Source organism: Lonchura striata, chromosome 3 (assembly GCF_046129695.1).
Source record: "Lonchura striata isolate bLonStr1 chromosome 3, bLonStr1.mat, whole genome shotgun sequence".
Classification (NCBI taxonomy): Eukaryota; Metazoa; Chordata; class Aves; order Passeriformes; family Estrildidae; genus Lonchura; species Lonchura striata.
Window position 1 is genome coordinate 59,939,739 of NC_134605.1, and position 19,594 is coordinate 59,959,332.

At 37.6% G+C, this 19,594-nt stretch overlaps 2 protein-coding genes across 3 annotated transcripts in view; one reads left to right on the forward strand and one right to left on the reverse strand.

Moving 5' to 3' along the window:
* The window catches only part of AKAP7 (A-kinase anchoring protein 7), an 82,109-nt gene that overhangs the window by 40,848 nt on the left and 21,667 nt on the right, over positions 1-19,594 (reverse strand). For both annotated transcript variants that reach the window (XM_021540701.3, XM_021540700.3), the window contains exons 6-7: positions 17,590-17,702; positions 7,483-7,627 (exon numbers count right to left, since the gene is read on the reverse strand). In XM_021540701.3, the coding sequence (XP_021396376.3) occupies positions 7,483-7,627; positions 17,590-17,702 (258 nt within the window). The remainder of the gene's footprint in view (positions 1-7,482; positions 7,628-17,589; positions 17,703-19,594) is intronic.
* MSH5 (mutS homolog 5) lies at positions 10,832-13,538 on the forward strand. The gene has a single exon (XM_021540699.3). It carries the CDS (start codon positions 10,882-10,884, stop codon positions 13,315-13,317), a length of 2,436 nt encoding a protein of 811 aa, XP_021396374.1. The 5' UTR covers positions 10,832-10,881; the 3' UTR covers positions 13,318-13,538.

Below are 19,594 nucleotides of genomic sequence, written 5' to 3' on the forward strand. Positions count from 1 at the left end.
ACTGTCCCTGGGTGGATGGCTGACAAAAAAGGGACGACACACAGACTCAGATATACTTCATTAAGAAGAAATGAAAACTCTTCACATATGTAATGGAGCAACAAGTTTGTGAATTGCATGTTACACCCTCCCAGAAAGGTCTTTACTGCTTGAGTGACATCTCCAACCTTTTGTATCCAACATATCTGCCTAACTGTCCTATAAACAGAGAGGAGATTCAGGTCTCTTAGCTGTCATCAAATATTAATGCAGATCTTAAATATCTTCATTTAAAAAACAGAAGATCGCATACTACGTATTCAGCAGGTACTGTGACGACACTCTCTTTTGTGTTCAAGAACAGATTAAAACAAAGTAACTTGGCAGACTGTTGTTAAAACAATGATATTATGTCGTAGCCTGTGGTTGATGTAATCTTTCTCTTACATTCTACTGCTTCCATGAGAAACAGCACATTATGGCTTTGTTGGAAACAAGAAATGACACTACAAGCCACATTAACAATGCAACTTTAAAATCTATCACATTTTATCTTGAAATTATTTTCACTTAAAGAATGCACATTTAAAAATATTAGCGGCCTTGAAAATATTTTATGCACAGTCAGAATATGAAACCTATTGTTTCTATCCTAAAAACACCCGTTTTCATAAATTGCTGAGTATTGTTGTGAAAGAGAAATGCAACTTGTGGTATTACTCAAAACAAGCCCTTTTCCCCAACACCTAAATTTTTATGTCAGCATTTGTCATAATCCCTGAGGTACAGACCTCTACTGAGCTGCAACCGTATCTTATTTAGAATACTCATAAGGATTAGGTAGGAAGCCTACAGACTCTGGAACCATGCTGCACACTGGGTAAGAGTTCTACACTAACCAGAAACACCTAAAAAATGGCGATATTTGAGCAGTGGAAAACTGGTTGTCCTTTCATTCCAGGTCCTTCAAACTACTGAAAAAGACTTCTCAGAAATTGCAGAAAGAGTGAAATTTGATTATGGTAAATCAAACATACCTTTTATTTGATGTCAACACTATACAAGTAATACGTATCAACAAAAGCACCTTGCTAGCTAGAAAAATTTTAAAAATATAAATTAATTATCTTCTACTGATCCATTCAGTGAAAAAATATTATACATTTACTGATCCGTTCAATAAAAAATATTACACCTAAGTGGTCTGTTTACTTTTTTGCAATTAAGGTATATTGAAATCAATGCTTTACACATTTTCAATGTATTTTTAATATATTAAATTTAGAAATAAATTAGTTGTTTGAACACCAAAGTCTGCTGAGGAAAATATCTTTAAAGCATAAGTACTTAAGACACTAAAAACCTGCTGGATGTTATTAAATTGTATTTTTATTGCACACTATGTTCTGTTATGAAAAATCAATTCTGCTTTTTTAACATACTCAACTGAATTTTCAGCTATGAATCACAATCTTACTGACATCAAATAAGACTTTGTGCTCTCCTGTTAGATTTAGTTCATCAGTTTTATCCCATTGTTTGCACATATTTTTAAAACCATTTTAGTAAATCTTATTTTGACTTATTTTCACCTACTGATAACAGCTCTGGCATAAAAACACATCACTACTTCAAATACTCTTGTTGAAAAACAAAGGAAATAAGTCTTTTGAACAGAATTGCATTGTGATATTTTGAAAGAGTGTAGCAAAAATGATCCTGTACAATAAAGTAAATCTCATAATCAAGTACAAAAAATAAATCTCACTATCATAGAAAGTGATGAGGTTTTTTCTTGTTTTCAGTACTAGGAGATGAATGATTGAATTCTAAACATCATGTTCCTGTCTTTGAAGCTCCCTTTCACTGTCTCATGAAGAATTTGTCATACATTTGCCAACATTAAAGCTCAAATATTAGCATCTGCCTCAGAACAATGAAATATTACTTTGAAATGAAAACTTTAATTTTCCAACCATATTGGTTACCTCCCTCTTAACTAGCTTCTTCTCCTTATCCTGACACAGTAAGTATCCATACAGCTTTTAGGCTGCAACTGATATTACAAAACAAATATAAAAATGCTATCTCATTATGAAAAATGCGATACTAATGATTGATAGCAGAAAATTACCAAATACAGATGCAAGTGCCCAGTGTAGCAAGATGAGATAAATTGCTAGACCCCATCCATCAAGTTCTAATGCAGAAGTAGTGAAAAGGAATCAATGGGGCACCACTCTGCTGTCATTAGGAAAATATCTGATGTGTGTAAGAAACCTCTGGATCACAACTTTCTAGTTAGCATCCATAAAGAGCATGGCTTCTAGGTTAATAACCAATATGTTAATTTTTCTCTGCCATGTTTAAGAGAACCATTTTTTTATAAGTCAATATTCTACCACATGACTCAGCTGAGAAACAGTGCTTTAGGGAAAGACTTTACTGATTAGCATGCAATACCTGCTGCTTTTTATTTAGGCAAATACTTATTCAGCACCCTGCATACACAGGACTGCAGCAGTTCTGGATAAACTCAACACAAACAGTGATTTATTTATTAATTCCAAATGTTAAGAAACAGCCTCTGGGAAACCACCCAAGACATTTTTATCCAGAAGCACTATGTCTACCATATAATTAATTAAAATTTGGTAGAAGTGCCACAGATATGCATGAATCTCAAAAACAGTTAATCAAAACCTAATAGGTTGGAAAAAGTAGAAGCTAGGCTACAAATAGACTGTCAATAAAAGAAAATTAAGTGAAAGAAACAAGCCTAAGGGAATTTTGAAATTGCAAAGAGGAAAGAAGGGCAAATAACATGTAAAACTAAAGAATGCATCATTATTTACAAAAAGGGATTCACTGTCATGCAACTATAAAACCCTTTCAGACACTGTCATGCAACTACAAAAACCTTTCAGACAAACTGGCAAAACTTCATATTGCATACTTTATTATATATATTTCATACTGTATTTGAAACATCTTCATCCTTGATGATGAAGGTGAAATGCTACTGTATTTTTTGCTTGACACTGTAAGTGCATTTTTATCAAGAGCAGACTTATTCAACTATCAATTGATTTTCAGTTCCTTTATTTTCAGTCTTCTGTTTCTTCTCAGTATTATTCAGAGTTCATAGAGTGACACTATCATGTCTATTTTCTGTTTCAGGTACAGATGAGTCTTTCTTCTGTTCTTTCTTCTGTAATTCTTTTTTCCCTGTGGGTATTCCCAAACCTATTGCTGACAAACTTATTTTCAGTCTGGAGGGCTCATATGAAACTTATTATCAGAAGTATCTTACTCTTTGTTTGAGACATGGGTGTTGAGCAGCTGCCATTGTACAGCTAGAATTGTAATGTGGAAGCATAAACTGCACCACGAAAGCCCAATTAATTTTATTAAAGGAACAAAAATGTTACTTAAAAGGTTTTAATAGCCTAACACCAGCAATTGGCAAGAATTAACTTTTTTTATAACATGTTATGCGCACAATGTTATTGATCTCTCTCAGAAATAAAGACTGCAAATATAATGCAAATTTTTGCTATTTTGTTGAAGACTTGTATCTTTATATATACACATATGTGTAATTAGCAAGCATGTCAATTAACAAATATTAACAACTGCTCACGCAGTGTATCTTATGCTCAGAGCTTGGCTATCACACTTTTTAGATCCTGACTTAGACACTCCATTTAGGATCAGAAGAATGACTTTCTACAGGTGTTTCCCATCTCAGAGAGACTGCAGAATGACCTTGGTGACAAGGTTAGAACTGGACACCAAACTTGTACATAAATCCACTGAAAAGCAAATTGATCCACCAGTGTTCTGCTACTTTAAAAGGCATCTCATTGAGTTATTACTTGACCAGAAAGAAGCATTACCTTTTACCATATGATTATGCCTTTATGCAGATAAATCAGATATTTGTAGTCTGATATTTTATTTTCCATATTGCTACTGCTAGATTGCAAGGATTAAGGGGGACTGTAAGAGTTCTTTAAACGTCCAGGTTGGTCCACATTCCAGAAATATGAATTTTGGCTGTGCAGAAAGTAACAGTAATCTGCTGGGTGGTTTCCACCCAGCAACACACTTCTTGCAGTTTCTCTTCCTCAGAGATAGCATGAGGGAAGTCTGATGTATAAGCTTCTTACAAGCCACTCAGAAGAAACATCACAGAAAACAGGTTGGCATGTGATAACTTTCTTTAATATGTATCATATAATTTTACATTATAATACTACAAACAAATTTTTTTTGAAACAAGTCTACAAAAATCTTCATTAATGGATCCTGAAAATATTTCAGAGAGATACTTAATGCTAAAGTTATATTTGACATAAGATTTACATAATGCTCCTCCTGACAGTCAGAGGATCTATTGAACATCTTTACCACAATATCAAAAACTGACCAATCATTCAGGTGAAAGAGCATATATTGAAAAGCTCAACTCATTCCAGCATTCACTCATCTTCTTTGGAATTTGAGGTGGCATACAACAGCTGCCATGAGGTGGGTGGTCCATAGAAGGGCACTTTGTTGCCTTGCTATTCTGTTTGCTTTAAACAGCAGACTGAACTCTGAAGATGAAGTTTCAAAATTACCTTCACTACCACACCAATTTTTAATTCCTGAACATATACCCTGTGGGGCTAGCACACAGATAGAGAAAGTTTTTGGTGCAGTTGTAGGCTCTGCTGAAGTTAATGGATGCTGCTCTGTAACATCCTGTCAAAGCCTGATTACCCACAGTGTATAATGATGCAGTTCAGCAAGTACTGTATTTCTGCCTTTTATTCATATCAATCTCTTTTGGTTCCCCTATTTTTAAACAGACTTTTAAATAAATGTGTAACTGATATGTGCTGTGACACTTATTAGCCACAGAATCATAGAATACGCTGAGCTGGAAGGGACCCATCAGGACCATCAAGTCCAACTCCTGGCCCTGCACAGAACACCCCAAGAGTCACACCATGTGCCTGAGAGCAGTGTCCAAACGCTTCTTGAACTCTGTCAGGCTGTGACCACTTCCCTGGGGAGCCTGTTCCAGTGCCCAACCACCCTCTGGGTAAAGAACCTTTTCCTGATCCAACCTAAACATCTCTCACCTCAGCTTTATGCCTTTTCCTCGAGTTCTGTCACCAGTCACCAGAGAGAAGAGATCAGTACCTACCCCTCTGCTTCCCCTCACAAGGAAGTTGTAACTGCAGTGGGGTCTCCCCTCCGTCTCCTCTTCTCCAGGCTGAATAGACAAAGTGACCTGAGCTGCTCCTCACATGGCTGCCTCTAAAGGCCCTTCACCATCTTTATTGCCCTCCTTTGGACACTCTCTAATACTTTAATGTCTTTTTTATATTGTTTTTATATTATATTTATATTATATTTTATATTTTATAATGTCTATTTTATTTTGTCTTCAGATCTTTTTATCTTATTAAATGCAAAACACTCAACTCTGACCAAACTCTAGGAAACAAGTAAATTCTGTTTCTGTAATTTCTGTGTGCTTCAAGGAAAAGATAAGTGCTTGAATACATGTACAGGTAGGAAGAACTAGGCCTGGATACAGTACTTTGTCTCTATTAAGTAGTTTTAAAAATTCACTATTTTTGATGTATTAATAGAACTACATTACCTCCCCTGTTTTAATGCCCTAGCTATGTATAATTACTCAAAAACCCATCCAAATCACATTTTAAAACACATCAAAATAAATTTTTTCAGAATTCTTTAAAATACAATTTCTTCTTCCCTGAAATTACAAAATAACTAATTTAAACTCCATCCCAATATGTTTTCCTTTACTTGTTGGTTTTAAATAAATATATATTAACATGTACAAAACCAAGAAATTAAATGCACATATTTCACTAAGATGCATCTAAATCCATATAGAACTGAAAAAATGGGAATAACAGTGCCCTTTCTTAATCTAATATCAGTGAAGAACATCCATTCTCTCTATTGCTAGAGAAAGTCAGATGTAATGCTCATGTAAAAATAATTCAAAGCAGAGTTCTGTTTGGCCTGTGAAAATGACACATAAATTCTTTACGCATGGTCATACTGGGATTGAATTAAAGCCAAACAAGCATCTGATTCTTGCTTTGAATACTGGTTGATTGACTGCTGTTGTAAACCATTTAATGGGACTCACATTCAAAACATTGCTGAAAAACTGTCTCATTTTAGCAATCTGAGACGTCAGTAACAGGACAAGTTCAAGAAGACAGATTTAAATAAATGTTTGGGAAAAATATATCTACCAAATATACTACTTAGTGGATTCTTTTTTTGTAATTAGTTATATACCAAATTCCTTAATCATATTCCAGAATAGTCTGAAAAATATTTGTAAATAGCAGAGTCTCAATTTCACCCAAATCAAAAAATTTTATACCATTCTAAATGATCTTGTAATTTTTCTTTCTCAGTCATTTGGATGCATATAAATAATATTTAAATGCATAAACATTTACAGAAGACATATATATAGTTACAAACACAAAGATAAACATAACTATAAGACATACATAACCCAAGGTAATAAATGTGATAAGACAGATACATAGATAAATAAATATGTATAAATGTATCTCATATTGATTTTGACTGATCTGGATTTTGCAATAGTTTTGCCACATCCTATACTTCTTTCCTCTGTACTGATTTTGATTTTTTTTGGTAATGATTTAGCCAAGCTAAATAAAGGTGACCCTAAGCACAAACAAAACATTACCAGCAGCTAGAATGTGAGAGGTGCCTGGCATGCTTAAGTATTTAATTTAAATCCTCAGAAGAATCCTCAAGACTAGTAAGCACTTCCAGCAGCAATGCTGCAGCACAAAGAAGTCACCACAAGGGAGAAACCAAATCGTCGCCAAAGCCCTACATGTAGTCCTGAAACCAGCACTAATTTTTAACAGTGGTATTTCTGTTCAGACAAAGCCTGAAGACATAATTCTGATTTCTAGCACTGTAATAACCTAGCAAGGTGTCTGTACAATGTTTAAAGTCTAATTCTGAAGACTTATTATCAAATCTGTGGTACCACTGCAATTCTCTCTGTACATGAATGTAGTACATGAAAGTAAGGTCACATCTCTGCCATACCAGAGACATTTCACTTAGCTTTAATCATCTATAAGCACTGTGTCTAATCTGACTTAGTCACACAGCCTGTCTTTAAAGTCAACAGAGAGATGAGCAGCTCCAGGGAGTGATACATCTCACTTATCTTAAACACTCATTTTAGGATGAAAAATGGAATGGGATTGTGGAGATGGATAATTGAACATAAACTTTAGCTGTCAGAGAGAACCACTGCACAGAGTTCCTGCAGAGCCAAGGATGAGGGAGAGATTTCTGTCAGACTCCATAGATCTTACAAGAATCAACTAACACACTCCAGAAAAATTGGCTTTTTGCACATATAACTCAGATATGTAACTGACGAGAAGAAAATTATTATGTACTTACCAAAAACAATGGAGGACTCACAGTAGTAGTAACCATTTGGCTGCTTTTTTTTCAACATGGAGCAAAGATCAAAGCGGTGCAAGATCTCATCTCCAAAATAATGGTTTTTGAAATCATCATACAGACTAGAGTCAATTTTTTTCACCTTTAAAAAGAAACATAAAATTCGGTTAGGCATTCTACTTGGACACTTTATTTTCATATTTAATTCCTATAGTTTTCATTTTAACCGTAAATAGTTAGTATGGAAAACTACTTCAAAATGCAAAAAAAAATATAGAAATAATCATATTCCAAATCTTCCGTTTTAGGGAAGAACTGTCTATTGCAGAAAATAACAATAAAATAAAAGTGTCATTAGTCCTCCTTTCTGCCACTTTCTTTTCAGTCTTGCGGGGAACAAATAGACATACATAATGCTACAACTGCTTTAACTTCCAATGGTTTGCAACAGTGTTCATGGAACATGGAACTGGAAATTATTCTTGCTGTCATCACTGGGCATGCTGCTACAAGGAACAATCTCAAATGGTCATAAAGGGCAGTTTTCTGAGTCATTAAAATCAGCCCACAGGAAAAAAATGGTTGTATTTTACTAGCACTAGACTTCTTTTATTTCAGTAAATCTAAAAACTTTCTGGGATTTATAATATTGGACTCGTTAGCAGTTTTGCATATATGAAGCAGAATATAATAAATATTCTATGAGGCTATTTTCAGAAAACATAATTTCAGTAGTTATTTTAAGAATTACGGGGTCCTCATTGCATTGCATTGTCACTAAAACTATATGATCTCCATAGAAATTCAGTATTTTCTCCTTCAATCTACCGCCCAGTAATGCTGTTTGCTATTTAAATATCATTATTCTATGCTAAGGAATATTAGGAGCTTTTAGCAGCTTCAGCTCCTATTGGTGTGTTCCCTACTGCCTGGCTGCTGGAGTCCAGTCCAGCATGTGGGATCCTCAGTCTTTGATGGATGTGCCTGCTGCTTTCATGTCCCAGAGACACATGCACAAGCTGAAAGAACAAGGACATGGTTGGCTAAATGGATGTCACTGTCTTCACCAGCACCTGCACATGGGGCTCACAGGAGACACAAGTGCAGATCCTTCTGGCAGGGACAGAAGGTCAGCAGTGTAGGATGGACATGACTTTCTCTCCATGTACATGTTTGTGCATTCCTGAAACACCGTCATGGCCCCTCTGTCCCCCAGCACTCCTGCCCAGATTGCTGGCCTCTTACTGAGCCCACAGGTCTCCCAGCTTGAGGTTTGGCAGTGAACACCTGCACTCCCCATACACAGTTGGGCAATCAGTTGGACAGGTGTCCCCATTAGCCTCATTTTAACCAGGGCTGGCTGCTCTGGCAGCCTGCACCTTCCCCTCCTCTGTTGTCCTCTTCTCCAACCTCTCCCCCTGCACACCCCCATGCATTTGCACAGACAACCTGCCAACATCCCGGACCCTCGGCTTTACATCCCCAACAACTGCAAAGCCCCGGTTTGCCTGCAGTTTCTTGGCAGCTCATCAGTGTGAAAAGTAAAGTCTGCTTTAGCGAAGGTCAAATGTCTTTCCATTTCCTTAATCTCTGAAATTATGACATCTAGTGGTGGATGGTTTTAATTTCAGGAAATAGAAATTTGGGAGTCTACATCTCCGTGGAAGTCTACATTTATTCCATCCTCACAGCAATTCCTTAATATTTTATATTCTATGGCTAGGCTAGTCCTTATGTACTAAGGTTATTCTGTCATTAAATCAGCATTCCTTGCTTTTTGGCTGACAGTTCTAGGAAATACAGTTAGACATCAATTAGTAATAAAAAAAGACCTATTCAGCCAGAACACTTGTCAAAATGTGAAGCCCTGAGTTCTTCTGCAATGAAATGAAGAAAAGATAAAAATCACAACTTCATGCTCCAATAAAAAAAACAACATTTACAAGAGGTTGGGATTTTGCTTGTCAAAGACAGTTTGCTAAGGTGTTAATCAAATGTTGAAGGCCCAGGAATTGAGCTGTGCTTGTGATGCACCACTGAAAGGTATTTGGAAAAGCAACCATGGGAAAACCATTATATTTTTAGTAACTGGAACAATTTCTGGAGTGCTGCTTGCAGTGAGATGTGAAAGGATGAAGCAATGCAGACACATGGAAAGGTCATGGCTCATTTCTTAACTGAAAGGGTCTGGAGCTGTAGAGATGCAAGAGAAAAGCTGTTACAACATGGGAATAGTACAGATGCTGATAATAAGATAAGCTGTAATGGAGGAGGGTGAGAAACAAGAGTACTTGAGAGGACACTTCGAAGCATCTGGTGCTGGAAGGGGAAGGAGGAAAGACACCAGCCTCTCGAGGAAGCACTGTAATGGATGATGCCTGTGAAGGGCACGGCTGAGTAACGCGGGACTGCCAGAGCGCCAGGAGAATGCCTGTGGCAGCCCTGCAATGTCTGTTTTTTCTGCCCATGTCTCTGGGAAGGTGCAGCCCGCGATGCCAGCAGTTCAACCGCACGCAGGCCCCGTAGCTGCTGCCACCCCCCTGGAGCAGGGAGGCTCCAGCGGCGGCAGCGCAGGCAGCAGAGCCGCAAGCACCGCCGGGCCCCGTGCGGCAGACGCACAGCCCAGCACAGCGCCAGGCGCCCGTCAGGCGGCCCCGGGCAGCCGGCACGGGCCCGCGGCGGGCGCGGCCCGGCCGCAGAGGCGGCCCGGCCCCTGAGGGACCCGCCCGACGGAGCGCGGGGCTCCCCCGGAGAGGAGGGAAAGGGAACAGCACCGCGGCTCCGGGCCGCAGGGAGCCGCGCCGCTGCGACCAGCGGCCCGGCCGTGCTGAGCAGGGTGAGTAGCGAGCGAAGCGCGGGAGGTCGGGAAGTGGGAGAGCACTGGAAGTGAGGTGCTGACAGGGACTGGTACGTCCGATCTCTTATGTGCTTCCCCAGAAGCTGTCGCTGTGTGATGGTGCAGAATAAATATGGGGCTGCGACCCTGAAATGATGGCCAGGCTCTGGGGCTGCACTGCTGGGAGGAGCCGTGGTCAGCGCAGCTGTGTGTCACGAACCTCTGAGAGAAGGTTTTGTGCATGGATATACATGTCCATGCATGTTACTGTATTTATGGGTACTTGGGTGTAGTACACCCAAGTACACCTATTTAAAAAAAATATAAAGGACACAAAGGAAAACTGTAATACTAATGCTGGTAGTTAGCTCTGTTACTCCTTCCTTGGAAGCCGATGGTGGCCATGTCTTTTCACTTGAACATTTATCGTTAATTCCTAGTAGCATCTCAGATTCCCCAGTGATGGAAGACTGACTTCCTGTTAACTTCCTGTTGTCATTTAAAGCTGCTTCTCAAGCCGTTTTGGACGAGTTGTGAATGAAAATACCTCTTGCCAACAGATGAGTGCCACATCAGCCACAAGCTGCGCCTTGCCACCGCCGCTTGGGCCCGAGCAAGAGGAGCAAGAGAGCTCAGAGACACATATGTCATTTCTGTGGTATGCAGGGCAGCTGGCAATTACTTACTATGATACAGAAGATTGCTCAGTCTACTTCATGCCTGACACACTTGATAATGAAGACCTCAAGCTATTGCAAAAAGTGATTGGGGAACTTAACCCTCAATGCATAGTGACAAGTGCAAAACAGGACCAGAATATTGCCAAATTCCTGACCAACCTAACAGCTACTGCTGATGATAAAGACATAGGAAAACCAGAAATTGTCCTGTTTCCCAACATAGATTTTGGTCTAGAAGTCAGCAAGCAACGGATCCTGTCTAGGCAATTTCCATTTATCCCATCCCATATGACTGCCACAGAGAAAATTCTCTATTTGTCCTCAATAATACCTTTTGAGAGTCCACTCATGATACGAGCCTTAGGGGGACTTCTTAAGTTTCTAGACAGAAGAAGGGTTGGAGTTGAACTCGAAGACAGCAGTATAGCAGTTCCTATTTTGGCCTTTAAAAAATTTGTGCTGTCAGATACTGTGAATCTGGACCAAGACACTTACTGTGTCCTGCAGATATTTAAAAGTGATATTCATCCTTCTGTGTACAAGCTATCCAGTGGACTTAAAGAAGGATTTAGCTTATTTGGAATTTTAAACCGCTGCAGATGCAAATGGGGAGAAAAACTGCTGAGGTTGTGGCTCACACGACCTACCCGGAACCTGGCAGAGCTGAACAAACGGCTGGATGTTATCAACTTCTTCCTGCTAGCTCAGAATCATGAAACCGTCCTCACTCTTCAAAACTGCCTCAAGAATATTAAAAATGTGCCTCTTATTTTGAAGAGAATGACTCTTTCCAACACAAAAGTTAGTGACTGGCAAGCACTGTATAAGACAGCATATAATGCAGTGTGCCTTAGAGACACATGTCGTTCTCTGCCCAACACTATTGAACTTTTTCAGACTATTTCATGTGTTTTCACTGATGATCTGCACTATATTGCTAACCTGATCAGCAAAGTGGTAGACTTTGAAGGCAGCCTCTTAGAGAACCGCTTCACTATTAGACCAAATGTAGATGCCGCAATTGATGAGAAGAAACGAAAGCTGATGGGACTCCCAGGCTTCCTTACAGAAGTGGCACAAAAAGAACTGGAGACTTTGGACAATCATATTCCCTCCTGTTCTGTGATCTACATTCCTTTGATTGGGTTCCTTCTCTCCATTCCACGCCTACCAAATATGGTGGATAAGACTGACTTTGAAATTGAAGGCTTGGACTTCATGTTCTTATCAGACGATAAACTGCACTACAGAAGTGCCCGGACCAAGGAGCTAGACAGCCTGCTGGGTGACTTGCACTGTGAGATCAGAGACCAGGAAACACTCATCATGCACCAGCTGCAGACAAAGATCTTGGAGAAGTCTGAAGTACTTAACAGCGTGATTGAGTACGCTGCACACCTGGATGTGCTGCTAGCCTTGGCAGCAATGGCCCGGGAGAACGCCTATTGTCGACCTTGCTTTACTCACCGCCACGGCTTCCACATCAAGGACGGAAGGCATCCACTCATGGAACTATGTGCAAAGACTTTCGTGGCCAATCCTGTGGACAGTGGCGAGGCTACCAGACGAATAAAGATCATCACAGGGCCCAACTCCTCTGGAAAGAGTGTTTACTTAAAGCAAGTAGGTCTTATAGTGTTCATGGCTCTAATCGGCAGTTACGTCCCGGCAGCAGAGGCAGAGATTGGAGTAATTGATGGGATTTACACAAGAATCCACAGCAGGGAATCAGTTTCTGTAGGGCTCTCCACGTTCATGATTGATCTTAACCAGGTTGCCAAGGCTGTAAACAATGCCACAGAGAGGTCCCTGGTACTTATTGATGAGTTTGGTAAAGGCACCAACACACTGGATGGCCTGTCCCTTCTGGCTGCTGTCCTGAGGTACTGGATCAGACAAGGAACACAGTGTCCACAGGTCTTTGTCTCCACTAATTTTCACAGTTTAATGCAGCTAGAACTCCTGCCTGACACACCTCTTCTGGAGTACTTGACCATGGAGACCCATCAGGATGGAGAGGAATTGATATTTTTCTATCAGATCAAACAGGGCATATCCACCATTAGTCATGCTGCCAATATTGCTGCATTAGCGGGAATGCCAGCAAAAATTATTGAAAGAGGAGTGGAAGTATCAGAACTGATTCGCAACGGAAAACCTATCAAACGTCTTGATAATCCTTCAAAATGTGATAGGATGGAAAAATGCAAGTCTGTTGTAGAAAAGTTTCTTTGCATAGACCTTGACGATCCCCAAGTGGACTTGGAAGAGTTCATGTCTAAAGAGGTGTTGCCTTCTGCAGCCTCAGTCCTGTAGCAAGGGTATGTGTAAATACATAGACTGCATCATATCTACCATGGACAGTCCAGTACTTCAAAGAATGATCACTATGACATGACACCTCACAGGACATTTAGCTTGTAACAAACTGTCTGCAGTTATGTCCTTCCTCCTTCTTGTTTAAATCAAGTACTTACATATCCCTGCAATATGGTGTATCATATGAGTGTATGAAGAAGAAGAATTTTAAGAACCTCCTCCAGCTGTTTGGTCACTCATTTTGTGCATTTTCTGTCCCTGTTGCTGGAACCTCAGATTAAAAGAATATACTGCAGAAAAATCACAACACATTTCTGCTGATCTTAGAAGACTACTAAAGGAACATGTTTGTTTCACATTGTGCCAAAGTGATGATTTCAGCCATTTTAGGATCAGCATAAAAGATTCCAGATAAATACATGGCTCAGACTCTTGTACCAACAATTAACAGTTGTTACAATACAAACCACTGACAACAGAGGCTGGCATAAGTAGCAATGCAGAGGTATTTAATGGCTCTGTAGCTTTTCTTATACCACCTTTTCGTGCCAGAGATCCCAGGAGTTAGTTATAAAAATAATGTTGGTTGTCAGATTCCGTGTGGACTAATAAATAGGAATACCTTAGTTTTACTGAGAACTATTCTCTTTTTTAAGGTCCTGTATGATACAGTTGTATCATGCATTCTATGTGTCAATGCCACATGGGTATAAATAAAGGCAAAATGACAAATCTCATAATATAAGAGAGAAAATTTCTATTCTATTTTCAATTATTAACATTTGAGGATTAATACCACAAAGGGAGGATTCCCTTTCACTTCTCTTGTCATGCACAGGATCTTTACTGAATATAGTATTTGATGTATGCACATGCAAGAAAAATTCATTAACAAATTAATGATGCAAGAGCCATATCTAAACACTATCAAAGCAATAACCTCTGCTGCAGCCGGGCAGGTGCCTGATATTCCTCATGTAAATAAGACAGAGGAGATATTAGATAGCTTATTGTCTGCCAAAACTTGCTCTAACCACTTACATTATGGCAAATAAAAGACATACTACATCTCTCATCTATATGTCATCTCAAGAAGCCAAAAATATTAATGTCACATAAACTGAGAGAAAATTTACATTAAAAAAAAAAATAAATCCCTTTGTAATTATCAGTGTTGAACATGTTATCTGGTATATCTGGCTGAAGATAGCAAAAAGATGAGTATCAGCATACATCAAAAAGATGTGTAATTAGAGACACTGCTTTGGGTTTGTTTCAGCGTGGAATTTCCTCCTTGATGATAAAGCAAACTATTATTATTACCAAATAAGTACCTTATGCTATTTCTGTATGAAACTGGAAAGTGACAGAAGTTTAATATAATTTACATTTAAAAATACAATAATAAATTACTGAGTTGTATATTTCATGCTATTTCCAATGCAATCATAACAATACTGTCTGCTTAATATCTGGTAATATGATGTTACCATTGAAGTGAATGGCAACACTGGATCAGGCCTTGAACAGGCCCCTGCAATACAAATATTTTTTGCAATAATATATTCTCTTTTACTACCTATACATGCAACATCTTAAAGATACACCATACAAAATAATATAATATACAAAAGATTCATGATTTATCATTTTGGCATTTCTTGTTGTCAACCACTGTCTAGGCTAGGGATATACTCTGCACTAAATAAGTAGATATCATCAGAGCAATTTAGCTGTCAGTCATCTTCTACTTATGAAATTTATTTCACAGCATTTGCAGTTCTGGCAGTATGAGGTATCAAAGGACCTTCAAACGTCCTACAGCATTTATGAAGTGCCTCACAACATACCCTGAAAGAAACAGGATTGTGGAAACATTATCTTCAACTGCAAAACTCCAGTTGCTTCTTTTATTGTGCTTCATTAAGTTATTTGCATAGAAGATAGTGATGTTAACCCAGGATTCTTCTCATTCAAATTATTCTGGAAATAGCTGAACATGTACAAGAAAATTATATCCCTTTGTCTCCTTCTACAAGGACATCTAGGAGCACACTATACCTCCTGTTTTTGGGAAGTGTTCAGTGGCCCATCTGATCTGAGAAATGTCCAACTAAGCATGAAGAATGAGTTGGTCCCATTTCTGAGTAGGTAAATAAATCCTTTAATTTGAGAAGTAGAAGGGGGTACAGTAAGCCAGATAGCTCTTTTCTAATCTACTTTATTTCACACTTTCATCCTTTATTAATATATTTTTCCAAGTTTTTTAGATTTACCATTGTTAGCTTAATTTTGTGTCTTCAAAGTGAAAACCTTTTTCTTGAGATCTTTAATTCTGAATTCTCAAACTCTTTGCTTTGTAAACATAATTTTTAACTTTGGGAAAGTTAAAATCTCTACAGAATACATGCATTTCAAAATTATTGCAGTTATATTAAGGTTTAAAAAACAGATTTGTTTTCCCCCAAAATATAACTTTGGTGGAATTTAGATGTCATTGAGAAGAGTTACTGTTTCAAATAAGGAAGCTTACATTTAAAAAAAATTAATATAGTTGTATAAAGATATGGCTGAGAACTATACTCAACCACTTCAGTACTATTTGCTCTTTTATAAGCTTGCTCATGTAACCTTCATCCACTTCCCTTTTCTTACTTTTCATATTGCTGTATGACCTGAAAATGCAATTAGACATCATATTAAAATGTACTGCCAAATAATTACTCCTTTTATGATACGTATTTTTATTTACTGTTTTCTGTAAGTGCATGAAACTATCTAACTAAATGCAGGAACACAATGAAAGAAAAAATTGTAGTAAAGACTGATGTTTATACTTCACACTGAATTGACAGAAAAATGTACAGATTTTTAATACGTAGTATCTTTCTATGCAGTAGATCATATGCATTATCCAACATTATGGAGGGTTCAGGAAGATGATTTGGAATGACATTGACCTGGTTCTGTCAGCAGCAGTGAATATCAGAACACAGAAAGGATGTATCCTGGCTAGTATTTCATGGAAGGTAGATAAATGTAAATGAAACAACCAACCAGCCAAAACACAGTAAAAATACAGAATAGCAAAAATCCCACTCTGATTGTCTCAGATGTTTTAACCAGTTAAATCACTGAAGAGCTGATATTCTAGAAGATCTGTGGATTTTTAAAATTAGCATTTTAAAAACCCAACTGACATTTCAAGCAAAAGCTTCTGTGAGTTTACAAATATAATATCTATCATATACCACCTGCATCCAAAGGCTAAGTCTATTTCTATTTTAGAAAAGTATGCATACCCTCAAATTTTCTTGATGTATCTCAATTATCACTACCTTCTCTCAACTGATTTCAAAACACTACTTAATTAAAACATGCACCTTAAGCATTTTTAGACATATTTCTAATTAAAATTAAAAGTTTAATTATTAACTTTAACCCATTATTGAGGAAAAATTAGCTTAAGAGATTAGTTTTATGTACTTTAATTCTTATTTAAAATATTTTTTCTGAAAATTATTTTCCTAGTCAATGTTAAAGAATCACATAAAACATTCTACACAATGTCAGCAAAAAATGTATGGATGTATACCTTGTGTTAAATAATACAGTACTACAGTTAAATTAGTATTAAATTAAAAAAAAAGGTACATTAGTATTGCTTCTATACATTTTTATCACAGTTATATCTTATCTTCATGTATTTGTGTATTTTGTCAAAAAAAAACCCTAATAGGCAAGAAATAACTGCCTGCAAGAGAGAATATAGAAGATATATCAAATTATATTTTATATATTTATTAATATAGTTTTTCCTCATTACTCTGAAATTCACCAAACCATATTCAGTAGGGAACTAACAGTCTGCCTACTATGCATAATCCAAACAGAAATTCTACTGTTTATTTGCACATTTTCTCCTATACAGTAGCAAAACTCAGCAAACAAACTGCATGTGTACAATCTACCCCCTAATGAGAGTTCTGCAACTCTGAACAAGTACTTTTATCCTTTGGTCTTGTCTAATTTCCCAACAGAAAATAGACCATGATATTATTGAACCGAGAATATCAAGAGTGGTAAATTACAGTACAGGACTGTTTAAACAGTAGATACATTAATTATTTCTTTAAAAGACAAGTATTAAAGTCTAACCTCTTCAGCTGGTTCAAAGTAGCAAATATGATGCTACAGCATAAACAACACTGTCCATCTCCAAATTAAACTTTCTAGATTGCTGCTGAGCTATATGAAATGTGAGCTTACCTGTTTACGGAGCTCTGTTGATTTTGACAACTTCATAAAGGTGAGATGTGGTTTAAAAGCTCTTCCTTCTCCTGCCATGATACCCTTTTCTTGAAATATCTTTTTCATAGTCTCTGACAGGAGGAGAAAATTGCATAAACACAAAGGCATTACATACTGTAATGCTTAAAATGTGCTTTCAAATGCAATTTTTAGTCATGGGTTCTTCACATGAAAGAAACAAGATGATTAGTACAAAAAGGCAGGGAGATTTCTACTTAATTTCTAAGGTACATATTACTCCTTCAGAGGTCTATACAATTTCCCATGAAAATGGATATAATATTTCATGTGAAACATTTGCAGTTAATATCAGTTAAATAATGGCAATTAGAAAGGTGTTCATGCTGTCTGATTTTGCTATCAAAATAGAGACTCAACATTAGCACTGTTCAGCAGCCACTCTCACTAGAAGTGTGGGAATCTTCAGAAAAACTCTATAACAGAATTCATTGGTTCTAAGTATTGGCACTGGATTTACATGCCAGTATTAGAAAACATATTAGGTGTGCTGATGATTTTTACTTGTGTTTTAAAGCTTCACTGTTGCCTTCTGAGCTAATTTCCTACTTTTAATGTACTTTTCCTACTTTTATCTGTTTATCTGTTTACAGTCCAGGCCAAAACAACTTGACAACACTGACCTAGTTTACTATTTCACAACTCCTCTGCCTAATGTAATGTTTAATTTCTTGGAAATAAATTTCAGTGTAACTTTTGAATTATGTTCTATGGGTTTTTGTTAGATTAAATATTTTCAACTTTTGAATTATGTTCTATGGGTTTTTTTAGATTAAATACTTTCAATGTGAAAAAAGGGTTTGATAAAATTGAAAAAACCTGTGATAAAAATAATACTGGCAAATAAAGTATTTCTATTGCTGAAAAACAGAAAAATTACAAAACCTTAAGCTTTTTTTTTCTTTGCAAGTAGAACTTCCAATTTTTCACTAGGTGTAGGTCTAGCTCACTCATACAATGAAACTAAAATCAAAATAGTGGAAAAATTATCAATCCTATCACATAAATTTAATTAGCCCTTAACAAAACAATGTATGTTCATTTAAATATATTATTTTTTTGCTTCATAGTTTAACAGTCGTTTTTCTGACACCTGGAAGAAACAGCATCACATCAGGAAGCAAGTAACACAAGTACAGCTGATCTACTTATATTATTTTAAATTCTGTTTGTGGGAGACATTTCTAAATTGACACTGAACCCTCACTAAGCTCTCTGGCTCCTGTATTTATTCTCTAAATAGCACAATTTGGGGACCCATTGACATTGATGTTCTAGCAAAAGGTAAATCTTATTTGACCCAGGTTTACCATTACCATGTGATGTTCTGACTCAGTCTTGTTCATAACAGTCTTTTTTTTTCCCCTCTGAAAACTCCATTTTTTTCTGTCATCACATCTCAGGCCATGCAGTCTTATCTGACAGTCTGCAAATAGGATCTGTGCTGATGAAGAATTGCACCTCTCCAGGTGTCCCCTCCTAACTTCGGGAAGAGCTCAGTACCAGAGCAGAGCCTTGGCAATGTGCCTCTGATCTGTGACCTCAGGGATCTCAGCAGGACAGACCGATCACACAGTGCTGTGACTGTGTGGGAATTGGGTGGGACAGCTGGGCACCTGTACTTCACCCTGCTGAACAGAACCACCGGCCTGCCTGTCTTCGTTTTGTGCGAAATAGCTTTGTTCGATATCTGGTCAATTTATCTTTCCAAAATCCTCTTTCATACCTGGCAATTCCAATCAAGAAAAAACAAAGAAAACCTGAGTCAGAAGAGAAAAGCATGGCGAGGCAGACTGCATTTTTAAATTTAACAGTTTTACTTGTGTGTAGGTGTGTGTCTACACATGTTCTCAGGGGCATCAGACTTCACACACAGCTTTGTCACGGCACAGACATACTAAACATCACAGCTCAAGACATTGGGCTTGCTGGGACTAGATAGCCC

Coding starts and splice junctions, on each gene's coding strand:
- MSH5 (XM_021540699.3), top strand. CDS start 10,882: ATGAGTGCCACATCAGCCACAAGCTGCGCCTTGCCACCGCCGCTTGGG.